The sequence below is a fragment of the Haliotis rufescens genome, unplaced genomic scaffold (genome assembly GCF_023055435.1).
Source record: "Haliotis rufescens isolate VD_foot unplaced genomic scaffold, xgHalRufe1.0.p SCAF_23, whole genome shotgun sequence".
In the NCBI taxonomy this organism is placed as follows: Eukaryota; Metazoa; Mollusca; class Gastropoda; order Lepetellida; family Haliotidae; genus Haliotis; species Haliotis rufescens.
In genome coordinates, this window is record NW_025963924.1 from 2,896,124 (window position 1) to 2,913,564 (window position 17,441).

At 41.3% G+C, this 17,441-nt stretch overlaps 1 protein-coding gene and 1 long non-coding RNA gene across 2 annotated transcripts; one reads left to right on the forward strand and one right to left on the reverse strand.

The window, feature by feature from the left end:
* Nucleotides 1-1,418: 1,418 nt before the first annotated feature.
* On the reverse strand, nucleotides 1,419-3,419 carry LOC124120672. Its single transcript, XR_007222756.1, has 2 exons — nucleotides 3,373-3,419; nucleotides 1,419-2,667 (listed from the first exon to the last, which is right to left on the reverse strand). It is a non-coding gene; the product is annotated as an uncharacterized LOC124120672 (long non-coding RNA).
* A 6,698-nt stretch (nucleotides 3,420-10,117) lies between these two features.
* Nucleotides 10,118-11,318, forward strand: LOC124120663. Its single transcript, XM_046483539.2, has 2 exons — nucleotides 10,118-10,152; nucleotides 10,534-11,318. The coding sequence occupies exons 1-2, from the start codon at nucleotides 10,123-10,125 to the stop codon at nucleotides 11,152-11,154; spliced, it is 651 nt and encodes a 216-aa protein (XP_046339495.2). The 5' UTR covers nucleotides 10,118-10,122; the 3' UTR covers nucleotides 11,155-11,318.
* The last annotated feature ends 6,123 nt before the right edge of the window (nucleotides 11,319-17,441 follow it).

Sequence of the window (17,441 nt, forward strand, 5' to 3'; positions counted from 1 at the left end):
CGGTTTATTTAACTTTAATTTAGCTTTTATTTGCTCAAAAAAGGAAACTACTTAAGCCTACACCCTGAACTCTTTTTTTATAAAGATAATCACGTTATCAAACGGATCTTATTGTCGAGTCTGGACCAGACAATCCATGGTCAGTGATTGACATCATGAACATTCGATAACATACAACATTAACTTTTTTTTATAATGGTGAATTTTCGAACCCAATATGATTATATTTACTTCCTGTGTACCATATGCCCCCTAATATACACCAACGAAACCCGCGTAACAAAAGGGTCCTACAGCTTGTCAAAACGCAGGAGTCTAAAAGCTGTTACAGGCTAAATCCAATTAGTGCCTATTCCTTCTGGTATAGACTAACTGTCGAATCGTCATTGCTCATCTGAACTTGCTGATGCCTAAATTCAACTGCAGTTACATTTAGATAGCCATTATTCTGCCATCGTCTGCAATTGCAAAAAGTAGGTTTGAGCCTGGGAAAAGTACCGTCAAATTATATCATCACCAAAACGTCCCTCTGTTGGTTCTTTAAGGGGCGGTCGGGTAGCCTAGTGGTTAAAGCGTAAGCTCGTCACGCCGAAGACCCGGGTTCGATTCCCGACATGGGTACCATGTGTGAAGTTCATTTCTGGTGTCCCCCGCCGTGATATTGCTGGAAAAATTGCTAAAAGCGGCGTAAAACCATACTCACTCACACTCGTTCCTTAAGCCGCAGTCACTCTCCAAAGCTGTGGTAACATTTATTTCAATAAATAAGATTAAACGGTCATTTTCAGTCAGGAATGCTGAAGTATATATATACAGCATCCTTTTTCGCTGTTTCATAACTTTTGGTCAGAAAAATAAGTGGCAATCTGGAAGCTACCTACGGGATATGATGACATGCATCAAACCAATTTACATGTCATCATATCCCAATTGCGTAGATCGATGACCATGATGTCAATCGCTGGATTGTCTGATCCAGACTCGATTATTTACAGACCCCCGTCATATAGCTGGTATTAAGCTTAGTTAGTGCGACGTTTAACAACAAACAAATAAAGGCTCGGTGACACAAAAACGCGAAGGGAGATCACTCTCGATCCTCCACGCGTGTATGTAACTTGTAGTAAGTGAAGTAATCGTAAAATATCCAGTGCTCCGTCACCAGCTTTGTTGCAATGATTAACCATGTGTATAGACTTCTGGGTTTCCATCTCAGATTCAGCCTGCAAACACTGGGCTAGAAGAGAGCAACACAGCGAATACTGCAAATATCCCCTGTATATCTTCATTGGATAATTAGTTTACTCTGTATAACAACTTCAAGATAAGAATGGGATCAGCTGCTTATCCTGCTGTATTGCTGTCACCTAGTCGTTATCAAATCCAAGAAGCGAGGAAGGAAAACAAACTCATGTGTATACCATTCATCAATATTTATTAATATATGATTTAGAAATAGAAAGGCATGTGCCTAAAGATAGTATTCTCTAAATCAGGGCCAAAAGATGAGCACAAAAAATGTCCTCTAATAAGAAGAGAAATAAACTTCGAAAGATCAGCCAAAGAGTATGCCAAAACATTGAAAACTAGATCAAGAACGTGTGTCCAAAAAAGCGCCAAAAGGGTGAAGCCAAAAAAGACCAAAATGGAGAAATGTTTTCTTAGATAGACAGACACCAATCCATACTCTCTCTCTCCCTCTCTCTCATACACACACGCACACCGATACGCGGACACACTTGCAAAACTAATCATCACACATACACCCACTCCCAAGTACAAGAAAATCATCTCACACACAGACACACTCTTGCACCCAACTCACGTGCAAAACACATCCTGTCACACATACAACCAACCACACATGAAACATAAAAACCACATCCTCTCACACATTCACACATACACCCAATCAAACATGCAAAACACAACCTCTCACACATACAAACATACTCTCAAACATACATACAAACGCACACACATACACACACACTGGATGAGAAATCTACGAGAAGATTCTCCTCCAGAAGGCAGCCACTCTCCTCAGTGCCTTCCTCAGAGGATGAACTTCTCGGTCCTCCATGAAGCTGTCATCGTCCTCGTCCTCATAGACCCAGTAGTCACTGTCGTCGTCACTAGGGGCAGGATAATAATCGACGTAGGTGATCGTGACTGGGGCAGGGAGCGTCTCACCGTGGTCAGGGCGGGCCCAGAATGGGGTGAAAACACTCACGGGGTCGGGAGAGGGGGTCGAGGACGCAGCCTGGGGACGCTACATCAGTGATGGGGGAGGGAGGGATATAGGAGGGTAAGTGGGCGAGGTTTATGGGATGTGTTCAAGTAAAAAAGGGCAAAAGAAACTAGAGTGATAGCCACACATTACACATGAAATGAGATGGTATGCCACAACAAACATGCTGGTCGAAAACAAAATGGAAATGCGAAAATGGGAGAGGGGCGTTATTGCGCTATTTTCAAGACACAATAATGGATAGTGAGAAAAGTCACGTGCATTGTTACGTGTAACACGACATCGACACATGGGCAACAGAAGCAAACTATTCCGCCGAATGCTAGATGAAATACATACACAGTCGGATTCCTCAACCAGCGACGGCCATAAACTCGCAGCAGGAGTGACATGATACCGGATCATGTCTTCCCGTGCTGAAAATAACCCAAACAACGCATTTAAATACACAATAAATACATGTACAATCAAACCTCGTTAACTCAAACTTATAGGGGTCTTCCAAAAGATAGAGAAATATCCGTACTTCCAGACAAGCGGCTTGCCGATATTAGACTATAGGGCCGATAGGAACTCTTCAGAGACTAGTAAGTTACCTAATATCGAACGATATTTCGAGTTTACGCGAGTTTACGCGATTTTACTGTGCTACCTTGCCGAAAAGGACAAGGAGCCTCTAGTCTACAAATATAGATAAAATACACGCCGCACACCTACAGAACGTTGTACAGCTCTTATTTAATGCTTTGCATTTAAATGGGGGAACAGACGGACGGACACACGATCTAAGGCGTGAGAGAAATTAAAACGGGCATTTAATTGTTGTGTTGTATGCCGTACGTTTGAAAGAGCAGTTTACCCATCAATAAATACCAAAACTGCATCTCATAAACATAAATCTCATTTATAACGATTTAACAACATCATCCTTCATACCAATAAATGGACAACAGTCATTTCAGCAGCAGGAAAGACATTAAAAAGATGCACATTTGTGAACTTTGAAAATTGCAAATGGCGGCCATGTCACCACCACCAATACTGCTGTCAAACTACTGCCAATTTCAGTACTAATCTACGTATTAAACACTTTAAAATACAATAACCGCCTTCTTAAATACCTTGAATATGCAGCCTAGTAAACATCTTGTCAGTAGAAGATCTCGAAACGATGCTGTAGTCAACGAAATGCAGAGCGATAGTGAGCAAGAGCGATAGTGAATCTGTTAGAAACAGAGGGGACGTTGGCCACAACAACGGTAACTACGTTACGGAGAACATGTCAAAACGCGGCGTCATCGTCCATTTCCGGCAAGACCAAACGGCCAGCTTCAGCTGCACGTCATGAGGCTAAACACTCCGGATTTTGATGTTTCAAAGCGCTGTCTACATATCCAAACGCCGGATATGTAATTGTTCACCACCAAAACGTCTCTGTTCGTTGTCAAGCCCCAAATAGTCACTCTCCACATCCGTGCTAATATTAGTACCAATAAGTAAGATAAAGCATTCATTCTCAATCAAGAATCTTTATCGCTATTTCATAACTTTATCACAGAAACAGAAGTGGCAATCTAAAAGCTAGGGTCTGGGGTATGACTGACAGTTCAATGTCGGGTTTATATGCAACTTGCATGATGGCGAAATACTTGTGGACGGGGCCATTCGTTGCGCCATTCAGTGGAGAAATTGCATGGACACTGGAGAAATTAAAAGACTAAACTTTCGGCGCAATAGCAAACGACTAAACTAAACGAAGCAGATGCTGGTGTGGCGGCCGTTGTCATGGTTTCCGTGGTTGATAAAAAGAAGTGCAGTTTGAGTGTTTTGAGCCCGAGTATGGACTGGCTAACTGCATCAACGTATTCAATTGCTAGCATGTCCCGTTCATGTTCAACGGGAACTGTTGTCTGGTGTGTAGCACGTGATGTACGTTTACGATTACCGGGACTACTGCACTCATTGTTGCGGAAGGACAGACAGCGAAATTCTCTGGGAAACTGAAATCTCCACTGATACGCCCGCGAAAATAGTGTGAAAAGAGTGGTCTCCCTTTGTTCATTGGTCTAGAAAATGCTGTCCAAGGGGCCGGTCCATCCATTCCCACCACATGCACGGGCAATAAAAGCTTATTGACCGGCTTGTTGAGTCAGTTTGTTTGCTTGTTTTCATTTGTACATGTTGTGATTACAAAATTAGCGCCGGGTCTACAGCATATTCCCAGCTATATCCCCGGCTCATCCAAGTCAGGATACCCAGCGTTTAATTGTAGGGCAATGTACTTGATAATCTGGTCGTAATGACCTGTTGTGACATTCAGCATTGTTGGATCGAGAGTGATCTTGTTCAACGCCGCACTCAGCAATATTCCAGCTATATACAACCCATGCTTGTCGTCAGGAGCGACGAACGGGATCGGGAGGTCAGAGTTGGTCACTTAACAATTGGTTGATGCATGTCATCATATCCCAATTGAGTAGGTCGATGTCAATGATGTCAGTCACTGGATTGTCTGGTCCAGACTCGATTATTTACAGCCCACCGTCATATAGCTGGAATATTGGTGAGTCTGGCATTATACAACAAACAAACAAATAAATAAAGACTGTGACACAAAAACAAACAGCGAAGGGAGATCACTCTCGATCCTCCACGCATGTATGTAACTTGTAGTAAGTGAAGCAATCGTAAAATATCCAGTGCTCCGTCACCAGCTTTGTTGCAATGATTAACCATGTGTATAGACTTTATGGCCGTCGAACTTCGAAAAATCAGCCAAAGAGTATGCCAAAACATTGAAAACTAGATCAAGAACGTGTGTCAAGAAGAGCGACAAAAGAATGAAGCCGAAAAAGACCAAAATGGAGAAATGTTTTATTACATAGACGGACACCAATCCTCTCTCTCTCGATTTTAGAATCGGTAAATATATATTGTTTGGATGTAAAAGACCATTTTCAAATTTTGGTAATATAAGTTCATTTTCTCTACAATCTCATTAAAATCAGATCTTGTTTAGCGGCAGCGAGAACTTAGACCTGATTTGAATGAGATTGGTTTTCTCTTTTATTTCTTAATTTTTAAAACTCCATATTTCGGAACAGTAGAGGAGAATTAGTACTACCATCACAGCGAAATGAATGAGTTAATATGTAACGTCAAATCGGCAATATTTCAGCCTCATCATGACGAGTCGCATCAAAGTCCTTCAATAGACAATTGAGTGATTGAGTGAGTGAATTGGGTTTAACGCCGCTTTTAACAGTATTCCAGTTATATCGCGGCGTGTCAGCTTAATGTGGGAGGAAAGCCCGAAGTTATGCAGGTCTCGGACGTTTACCACTTTGGTGAAACCCACGAGCACGGGTATGGTGCTGACAAACCTAGAAACATAATCGGGGCGAACCGGGATTCGATCCCACAATCAGAGGTTTCTGGGGTGCCCAAGGAACGCATCTTTGCACAGCGAATCGCGGCGCCTTAGACGGCTGGGCCACCCGTGCCCCGTTAATTGCCTTTGTCGCGTTTGCTGTTGGTAACTTTATACAAAAGACACGTTTTCTATTTTTGTGAAGATTTATGCGTAGGTATATACAATTAACAACAATTTCCAGTATCTTTCCAAAAAAATAAAATACTGATTAGGTGGATTTGGCTGGGCCCTCACCGAAGATAATAAATTTGATTTTTGAGATATTTACATTAAACTTTGATTAAAATTGATTAAATGAGTCTAATGTTTTTCTTGTAAACCAAATGGGGAAGCGCTACACAGGAATGTATCGTCTGCATAGAGTAATACTAGAAATTGTAACCATACTGTGATGTCATTTTCTGATACAAAATCCAATGCAACCCCTTCACATTCTTGTTTTGTAAAATACGGTTCAAGATCATTTATAAATATTGAAAACAGTGACGGTGATAGAATTTCGCACTGTCTGACCCCTGATTGACAATGGAAATATTCAGATTCTGCATTATTTGATTGTACCATTGATTTAATATTACTGTTCACATTCTTAACAAACGTTAGATTTCCATTGTCAATCAGGGGTCAGACAGTCCTACTCTCCATACAGTATGAAATGCCTTTGTGTAAAATCTATGCACGCACAATTAGTTTTTTTTTTAAAGTTTTAAAATATGCATTCATGACTGGATAACAAATATATTATCCACAGTTTGAAATTGTTTCCTAAATCCCGACTGTGCTAACTTAAATAAGTTAGATAAAACACACTTCCTTGGGGGTTTATGAGATTTAAAACCCATTCTCATTAAAATCAAATCTTATTTCTCGCTATCACTAGACAAAGCAGATTGAGATTGTTTATAACCCTGACGCCACTCGCTTGCATCCTTCGTACAAACCCTCGGACGTGTTTTAAACTATACAATTAAAAAAAATTATGTTCTTTTGTACTTGAAAAACAACTTAAAGAAGATCGATATGGGCTGGACGTCACGCTTTTACTTCTTAACGAAATAATTCTCTTCAAACATTTTTTTACAAATAATATTGTTATTTTAAACACCGATACTTTGAAAAACAATAAATCTATGTTTGTATAATTAGTTCACGTCATAGATTTATGTTTACTTGTTTCCCCCAAAACCTCTACGTCGAAGCATTCGTGACCACTCGTATCATTCCGGGACAAGTCGAATGTCTTCTTGTAGACTACGGAAAGAGGCGAGTGGTGAGGAATGTATGATGAAGATTTTCCCTGTTTAGTGGTGTTTCGTGGCAGAATATTGTTTTTAGTCTTTGCTTCAAGACAAACAATGTTGTTTTTTTCTCTAAACGAAGGAGTGTAACATTGTTTTTACAACACAGATTTTCAGGACACCCACCAATTTCATCCAGTTATGTTTGTTCAATTATGTAATCCCCGGACACGTATGGACTTAATTTAATATCATACACAAAAATACATAGTTAAACATTTGATAAGACATGTGGGATTTGATTATAAAGTTTCATCTCCTTGTATACGTATCATATAACATGTCCATTAACTGTTAAAAACGTGGCAAAGCTTTTCATAATAAAAAAATATTTATTTTTTACTTTGGTAAGATATGATTGGTGATTGAAGTAAAATGTCAAAAATCAGTATATGTATTTTAGAAACAGGTGAAAAACTGCGTGTTTGTACAACCCAACGTTGAGTATCCACGTGTCGGCAGATTAAAGGACATCACTAAATTAGTATTTAAACATATATCAAATTGACCATGCCTAACTTCAATGAAGAAACAAACACTATGGCTCTCAACTAACACTTCGTCTCAGCTTTGCATAGTTATAAAAACAGATGCGTGATCACTGTCTCACGTGGCCTTCAACAGGGGAGATTAAGCCGCATCAAGGCGGGTCAGTGTTAATGAGGAAGTTTATTGCTGAATGCCGTGTAATCACATCTGAGTTGTTTCCGGTTAACCCTGGGTATATAACGAACATTTGTCTGCCCGGTACTCTAGTATCAGACAGCTGACCACCACGTGTGCATCGTACATTCTACAACAGGAACAAGACACTTCTAGGTACAGTGTTGATTACGTCTTTGTTTTCGCTGTTTAAATGTGTCTTTTACATCCAAGTAGAGCAGGTTATAATATTGATTATAGTATGTTAATCATAATGTTACCGGGAACATGGTTGGGTTCTTGCATCAATCATCCGTTCATAACAATGCCAATCAATCAATGTGTATTTGATTCATGAAATATATTTACATAATTAACTGAAAATATTATATCGTAACATTATGTATTTATTAATGAAATAGACTACATAATTATCTGAAAATATTATATCGCATGTGTATCATAGGGTGTATTTAGTAATGAAATGACATTACATATTTAACTGAAACCATTGTGTATTTATTAATGAAATAGTGATAATTGACTGAAAATATTACATCGAGCTTCCTAAAAAATATCCGTAGCTACTTTCTTTCACCCACTCTCACTATTATAGTGGGTAAGGAATGGAAACATTTTTATTTGAGGACCCCCACAATGATTTTTTTCGTTATTACAAAAACTTCCGCCGTCCAATATCTCTGATTACCTAACTTTGATCCTGACGTTAATCCTACCCCTGCTCCCTATATCCCTAACTCTGATCCTGACGTTAATCCTACCCCTGCTCCCTATATCCCTTACTCTGATCCTGACGTTAATCCTACCCCTGCTCCCTATATCCCTAACTCTGATCCTAACGTTAATCCTACCCCTGCTCCCTATATCCCTAACTCTGATCCTGACGTTAATCCTACCCCTGCTCCCTATATCCCTAACTCTGATTCTGACGTTAATCCTACCCCTGCTCCCTATATCCCTAACTCTGATCCTGACGTTAATCCTACCCCTGCTCCCTATATCCCTAACTCTGATCCTGACGTTAATCCTACCCCTGCTCCCTATATCCCTAACTCTGATCCTGACGTTAATCCTACCCCTGCTCCCTATATCCCTAACTCTGATCCTGACGTTAATCCTACCCCTGCTCCCTATATCCCTAACTCTGATCCTGACGTTAATCCTACCCCTGCTCCCTATATCCCTAACTCTGATCCTGACGTTAATCCTACCCCTGCTCCCTATATCCCTAACTCTGATCCTGACGTTAATCCTACCCCTGCTCCCTATATCCCTAACTCTGATCCTGACGTTAATCCTACCCCTGCTCCCTATATCCCTAACTCTGATCCTGACGTTAATCCTACCCCTGCTCCCTATATCCCTAACTCTGATCCTGACGTTAATCCTACCCCTGCTCCCTATATCCCTAACTCTGATCCTGACGTTAATCCTACCCCTGCTCCCTATATCCCTAACTCTGATCCTGACGTTAATCCTACCCCTGCTCCCTATATCCCTAACTCTGATCCTGACGTTAATCCTACCCCTGCTCCCTATATCCCTAACTCTGATCCTGACGTTAATCCTACCCCTGCTCCCTATATCCCTAACTCTGATCCTAACGTTAATCCTACCCCTGCTCCCTATATCCCTCACTCTGATCCTGACGTTAATCCTACCCCTGCTCCCTATATCCCTCACTCTGATCCTAACGTTAATCCTACCCCTGCTCCCTATATCCCTCACTCTGATCCTGACGTTAATCCTACCCCTGCTCCCTATATCCCTAACTCTGATCCTGACGTTAATCCTACCCCTGCTCCCTATATCCCTCACTCTGATCCTAACGTTAATCCTACCCCTGCTCCCTATATCCCTAACTCTGATCCTAACGTTAATCCTACCTCTGCTCCCTATATCCCTAACTCTGACCCTAACGTTAATCCTACCCCTGCTCCCTATATCCCTAACTCTGATCCTAACGTTAATCCTACCCCTGCTCCCTATATCCCTAACTCTGATCCTAACGTTAATCCTACTCCTGCTCCCTATATCCCTAACCCAGTCATTCGAGACTGCAGACCAAGACCATTCCATTCTCACCCCCGACCCGTGAAAATCCGGTTTAGAACAGGTCTTCAGCAACCCCATGCTTGCCATAAAAGGCGACTATGCATGTCGTAAGAGGCGACTAACGGGATCGGGTGGTCAGACTCGATAACTCGGTTGATGCATGTCATCGTATCTCAATTGCGTGGATTGATGATCATGATATCAATCACTGGATTGTCTGGTCCAGATTATTTACAGGCCGCCGTCAAATAGCTAGAATATTGCTGTGTGCGGCGTTACAAACAACAAACCAACCAACCAACCAAACCAAACCAGCTGTACTTTTCAAGTCTGTTATAGTCTAGCGATAGATAAAAGAGTATGAATTGGTATCAAGAAGCAAACGTTCTGTCTCCAGGCTCCAGGCTCACCATTTGCCCACCATGATCCATGATGAAACTTCGCCAGCGCTGGTAAGTGAAAAAAAGTTGTTTCTTGTGCACTGTCTATATATGTATATGCCGTCCATGATTCTGAAACCATACTATATACCCATCTAGAAGTAAAAACACCCACCTGTATAGACCATCAAGCCATGCAAATGATTGATGCGCGGACGTGATAATTGTCATACAAACTGCATACGACCGGTTGTCTTAGCAACAGAAGGGATTCTATCCAAGAGGGAGTGGGTGCATGTAACATATGGGTATTATCTGAGATACGGGCTGAGATTTTAAGGAAGAAATAAAATGTTGCCGAAAATGCCATAAAAACACTTCATCCGATTGTATTAATTTAAAAACCCGAATGTCGTCAATATGTGACACTGATGATTTTATTTTTTAATCCAGTCTCCAAGCAAGAAGCGCCAGCCCATGACTTACTTCTTGTACCCGGGCCTGGACTCTGCCGACCTGACGAAATTCCTCTCCAAAAACAAAGCCTCCCATGCTTGTATGAGGAAAGCACTTCACGACCTCAACGTGAATGCGTCATGCACCCTCCTGCCCGCTTCTAATGACGTCACTCCTGACGACATAGATGACGAGGTCTTCCTGACCAACAACGACTACGAAGTCGTCACTGAAAAGATCACGTCGCTTCAACTCGAAGAGTACTGCCCAGATGACCGTGATATCATGGATGACCTTGACCCCAGAACGACCGATCTTGACTCCAGCATGGACAGAAGCAGGTGTGACGGACACAACAGCCAGGCAAGCAGCCAACTCACCTTGCAGAACTGTGAGATGATGTCTTTGACAGAGGAAAAACACTGCGAAAGGTCATCATTAACGTCAGTCCTGCGACGTAGAAAGAAGGTACATTTCAAGAAGATTCAACGGTTCTTCAAACGGATCCGATATTTCTTCAAGTCACGAAGAGTGCATTCCCACGCGAGATCGTGTGACATACTGCAGGTGTGTAACAAGTGTGGGAAAATAGCAGATGTCAAGGTTCATACATGTTGACAGGTCAACTGCGGTTTACGGTGATCGCTTCCTTGTTTCCTTTAAAAAGAAGACTGAAGATATCGAAACATCTGTGAATACTGATCATGACGTACCTTCATCTGTGCCATTATGATCCATTCGCTATAACGTACCTTCATTTGTGCCATAACAATCCATCCATCATTACGTACCTTCATTTGTGCCATAACAATCCATCCATCATTACGTACCTTCACCTGTGTCATAATGATCCATCCCTCATTACGTACCTTCATCTGTGTCATAATGATCCATTCACCATAACGTACCTTCATCTGTGCCATAATGCTCCATCCATCATTACGTACCTTCATTTGTGCCATAACAATCCATCCATCATTACGTACCTTCATCTGTGTCATAATGATCCATTCACCATAACGTACCTTCATCTGTGCCAAAATGCTCCATCCATCATTACGTATCTGTGTCATAATGATCAATCCATCATTACATACTTTCACCTGTGTCATAATGATCCATTCACCATAATGTACCTTTATCTATGCCATAATGATTCATTCACCGTAACGTACCTTCACTGTTCCTATGACCCATTCACCATATTGTACCTTCATCTGTTTTCATGATCCATTCACCGTAATGTACCTGCATCTGTGCCATAATGCTCCATCCATCATTACGTACCTTCATTTGTGCCATAACAATCCATCCATCATTAGGTACCTTCATCTGTGTCATAATGATCCATTCACCATAACGTACCTTCATCTGTCATAATGATCCATCCATCATTACGTATCTGTGTCATAATGATCCATTCACCATAACGTACCTTCATCTGTGCTATGATTATCCATTCACCATAACGTACCTTCATCTGTCATAATGATCCATCCATCATTACGTACTTTTATCTGTGTCATAATGATCCATTCACCATAATGTACCTTCATCTGTGCTATGATTATCCATTCACCATAACGCCCTTTCATCTGTGCCATAATGCTTCATATCATAATGTACCTGTATTGTACTGAATAAAGATATCTGTCCTTACATTTTGTTAACCTAAAGGTTAGATATATTTCCATCACAAACGAACATTTTCAACTTGTGCTAACACTTTTATAAGCAAGTGAACTGATTCATAGCGACTTAATGATCAGCATTCCTTTCAGCGGGGCTGGATGAAACTCGCCAAATCTACATATTTACAGTCACAATTTCTACATTTATTATTCGTGCAGGAATTTTCAAGTTGAACACTGTACAAAATTATACATTTATTAGATTATTGTGTCACGGCGTGTTCGCATACATCGCAGTTCAATACACGCTTAATCAGTTTTATTTATCACAATTACAGGCTTCATTTAAGACTTCAGAATCAGTTCAAAACAAGAAGCAGTGCAGAGGCAAATGTACCACTGTTGGTAATGTCCGAAAAACCGGACTGTCACCCCGCTCGTGACACTGCCAGACTTTTCGGTACAGACTAGATCTAGATCACAGGGAACTAGACCTGTACAGGTCACCTACACAGAGACACTGCGACTACCATCAATTTCGAGTGTCTCAAGCGGCATGTGCAGACACAAACGAACAACTATCCCACCGCTTCCTCAGACACGTGCAGACGTTCAGAACCCAGTCTGCTAAGGCGATTGATATGGATGGGTCATCTCAGCTTGCCCGCGACTGCATGCCAGGAAGGGTCAACCAATGTACCTTCTGGTGTTCGACCTTCTCCCAGAACATCAAAGAGTAGCATACGGCCGCTTCTTCAGCAAACAAGAACTGTTTAAGACCTCCCACATCCCTCCCTTCCTGTCATAAGTTAGACTGATTTTGAAGCTCCAGCAATCCAAACAGTCCACCTTAAATTCCAGAAGTGAAAGGGTGCTTCTTCTACTTTGCACAAGCCATCTGAAGGAAGACGAAACTTTGGCCTAGCAGTATTATACACAGAAGACCCTGATGTCCAAAAATGGAACGGGAGAGCAGCTGGACTTCCTCTGGCTGGTGCAGGACACATGGATAGAAGCAATGGAAGCGACTCCTGAGGTGCCATGCAGTGTTGGATGGTTGGTTGGTTTGTTGTTTAACGCCGCACTCAGCAATATTCCAGCCATATGACGGCGGTCTGTAAATAATCGAGTCTGGACCAGACAATCCAGTGATTGATATCATGAGCATCGATCCACGAAATTGGGATCGATGACATGCATCAACCAAGTCCACCCGTTCCCGTTAGTCGCCTTATACGACAAGCATAGTCACCTTTTACGGCAAGCATGGGTTGCTGAAGAGCTATTCTTCCCCAGATCTTCACGGGTCTGCCATGCAGTGAGGAGGTCAATGACTATGTTGAGGCGACATGCGTTGACTATGGTGCCATTCCCGACTCAACAAATCCTTGCACTATCATCACCCAAATCTCTTCAGATTTTCTGCCATCATCAGTTCCATTGAGAAGCGCGAACGTGCCATTTTGAGCCAGATTGATTTCGGTGCTGCCCCTTCCCCGGGAAAGCGAGTCCAGAGAGAACGAGCGCAGTCTTGAAAGACTGAAAGTTCAACTGCAAGGACAAGAGAAAGGCCTTTGCAGTACCTTGATGACGTGAACTACGATGCTAAACTTGGCTGACTTTGTTACGACTTTCGTATATGACAACTTAAATGCAGAGATGGCTGACTTTGACTTCGTTAAATTTATGTATGAATGTTATGTTATCATATATGTAAGAAGGTGGATAAAGACCATATACATCATATACCATACTGTTCTTACGGCAGTTAAAGCGGACCAGTCCATTAACATAAGGTAATTAACACCTACCGCCCTAGATACCACTAGATATAACTTTTGTTGTTTTAAGCTGTAGATCTTATGGGATGTAGTTCTTTTGACGTGACATCGGCTTCACAGTACGATCGGTTTTTTTCGGGTCGTGCGTAATATGAATGAAGCTTTACACATTTTCGTTTGTTTGTTGTTTAACGTCTCACTCAGCAATATTCTAGCTATAAGATGGCGGTCTGTAAATAATCGAGTCTGGACCAGACAATCCAGTAACATGACATGAGCATCGATCCACGCAATTGGGTTAGGTTAACAAGCATCAACCAAGAGAGCCAGTCTGGCCACCCTATCCCGTTAGTCGCCTCATACGACAAGCAAAGTCGCCTTTTACGGCAAGCACGGGTTGCTGAAGACCTATTCTAACCCGATCTTCACGGTTCACAAAATTGGTAAGGTCTAAGACCTTTGCCTTCCCCCAACATCAAGCCGACACGCTGTGGAATACTGTTCAAAGTGGCGTTAATCCCAACTCACTCAGCGGCCGCAAATAACTGTTGGATTGGCATTGGTAAGTAACAGTAAAGACAAGATATTTTATGGATGACAACTGCTTTCTATTATTTCATGTTTGACAACGGTGAGGATCTAAACCGAAACGTGGCATAATAATAGAATAAAGTTGTCATCCAAAAAATATATTGTCTTTACCGACAGGAATGACTTTATTGTTCATATACATATTATTTCTACTATGTAAGTATTGTATTAGTTTCGGTCTGTTTTTACAGCGTACATGCGACTTTGCAGTTCATTCGGTATCGCACCAATTAGATTTTCTATTGCCATGGCAGCCACAGTCTTCCATCTCATCTTACGTCCCTTGACCATACGTCACGTATGTTCGTTAAAACTAGGCTAATAAAGGTATCGAATGTTCAATGGCACTGTTTGTGTACTTCGATTATATACACTAACTTACGAACCGCAGTAACCTACAATTAAAAACTATTAACGTTCTTGTTGCAATATTGGTGATGATTTCTGACCACACCCAGGAGCATCTCTTATGACCAGACACAATGAGTGAGTGAGTGAGTGAGTATGGTTTTACGCAGCTTTTAGCAATATGCCAGCAATATCACGGCGGGGGACACTAGAAATGGGCTTCAAACATTGTACCCAGGTCGGGAATCGAACCCGGGTAATCAGCATGACGAGCGAACGCCTTGCCACCACTAGGCTACCCGACCGCCCCCACAATGAGTGAGTTTGTCGGCTCTGAACATTTTAGGTATATCACAGCCCGAGGTGATACGAGTATTAGCCACTGAGCAGTCTGGTGAAACTCCTAATGGTGTTGACAAACACAGAAACAATCAGGGCGGACCCGATTCGAACACACCAGTTTCTGGCCACCTAAGGGACACAACTCTGCTCAGCAAATTAGGCACCATAAAGGACATGATCCTGATGCCAAGCGCTGGATTGTCTGGTCCTAACATTATCATTGACAGGCCTAACTGCCATCATAAAGCTGGAATACTGCCGAGTGCCAGATAAATAGTTCTATATAAATATGCCTAAACATTGTATCTTTCATGAATTTTCGGATAAAGCACATTTTCGGTCCAACTAAATAAAGGCCGGGGGTGTCCGGAAGCGTCCGGGCAACGCCAGGGAGCGCTCGGGAGAATGGTACTAAACTATATAATTATATAATAACTATATGATTGTGTTCTTGTATTAATTATACAAAATACCATATAGCTAGAAAAAAAATACATACAACAAACAATCAAACATTTTTTAAACATTGTGTGTAATTACCATTACGTCCGCTTAGTTGGATAAAAAACCTTTATGGCCTAATTAAATATTTTTTACCTTGTTATTGTACTCACTTTTGTTTGTTTTTATTTTGCTGTGTGTTCAATTTATTTGTACGCCAGTTGAAATTCTCACGATCTTACCAAACTGAGAAAGACATGTTTGATTTACTGACTGCACTGTATTATTAAACTCTGATGAGACCTCACAGACGTCCCCGGACGCTCCTTAAAGTAGTCTACATTTTTGTTTAAAAAACGACATTTCCATTGAAATAGTGCTATATCTATGTCTAGTAAATTTTATATGGCAAACTATTCAAGCACCCTTTTATTGCTTTCTCTGCGTCTCTGCATCATACCAAATACTTCAGTACTTGCAACAGTGTAGGGAAACATACAGTGCTCTTGCACCAAGTCATATCTTAGTGTCTTGTACTAGAGGATTTATCCACAAGCCAACAACTATATAACTCATGCTGTCTGATATTAATGGAAGGACAAAACACAACACTTGTTAAAATGATTTGTTTAATGCAGCTGGAATGAATATGGCTACAATGTGGCAATATATCATGTTATTGGTGCACCAGACACAGATATTGTGAGGGGGAGCTCGTAGATTACATTTACATCATTAGCAAGAGATGCATTGAGACAGACAACAGTTTCATGCACCTGAAAGCAGGCAGCTGAAGAGAATTACCAGCCCTGATACATGGTGTCCTTTCAGCCAAGCCAAGTATTATCTACATTAGTGTCATTGTTTTGGTTTCCATTTTTCATTAACCTTTTTGGCTGTTCTGACACCAGAAATGGGCTTCACACACTACGGCTCGGACGAGTCAAATTTACTACCCGGGTACCCACCCCCCTATCACCCGACCCTACCCGGGTACCCACTGTAGGTCTCTAGAGATAGGTACAAAATGTCCGATTGGGAGGAGTTTGACTGTAGCCCTGGACAAAATGTACAGTGTATACTCATATAAAACGATCTGGTCATGCATACACTGAAGTTGACAGAACTTTTATCTTTATTCAAGCATATAAAGTCGTATATCACGTGACTAAGCATGGGTCCGGGTAGTCCTGTAGCTACCCGGGTCGTCCAACTCGGTACCCATCCCAGCCCTATCACACACTTTACCCATGTGGGGAATTGAACTCAGGTCTTCACAATGCAGGCGGTGTTAATTCACCAGGCTACACAACAGACATTTTCTTTAAAATTTGGAATTTGATATTTGTTTTCAACCACCTAGATTAAATATATAATAAAACAAACAAATACAAATAACAGGCCTAAGCATTTGACTAGGGCATTGTGAACAGGAAATATATATGGCTGATCAGTTTAATGTAATTCTGTAAACTGTATCAAGTAACAAAGGTACACAATACAATGCTGTTCCTATGTAACAACAAGGTATAAGAGAGACAGATTTGGTAGAACAATACATGTAAGACCTATTGTGCAGTCAGTGTCATCAAAGATATAAACTTCTCAAATGGTGTGTGTGTAAACAGTGCATTCATCTGAACACTCTGCCCTTTCCCTGTATTTACTGAGAAAACCAGGTCAATCTGATCATAAATATTGAGGTGTAAATTTTGTTATAATAGGGTGAAAAACTATTGAGTTATCCCTTGGTCCAATCTTATTAAAATCA

Excerpts from the sequence above, each read along its gene's own strand:
- LOC124120663 (XM_046483539.2), top strand. The coding sequence starts at position 10,123 with ATGATCCATGATGAAACTTCGCCAGCGCTG. Across the intron at positions 10,153-10,533 it reads ATGAAACTTCGCCAGCGCTG|TCTCCAAGCAAGAAGCGCCA; the intron begins GTAAGTGAAAAA and ends TTTTTAATCCAG.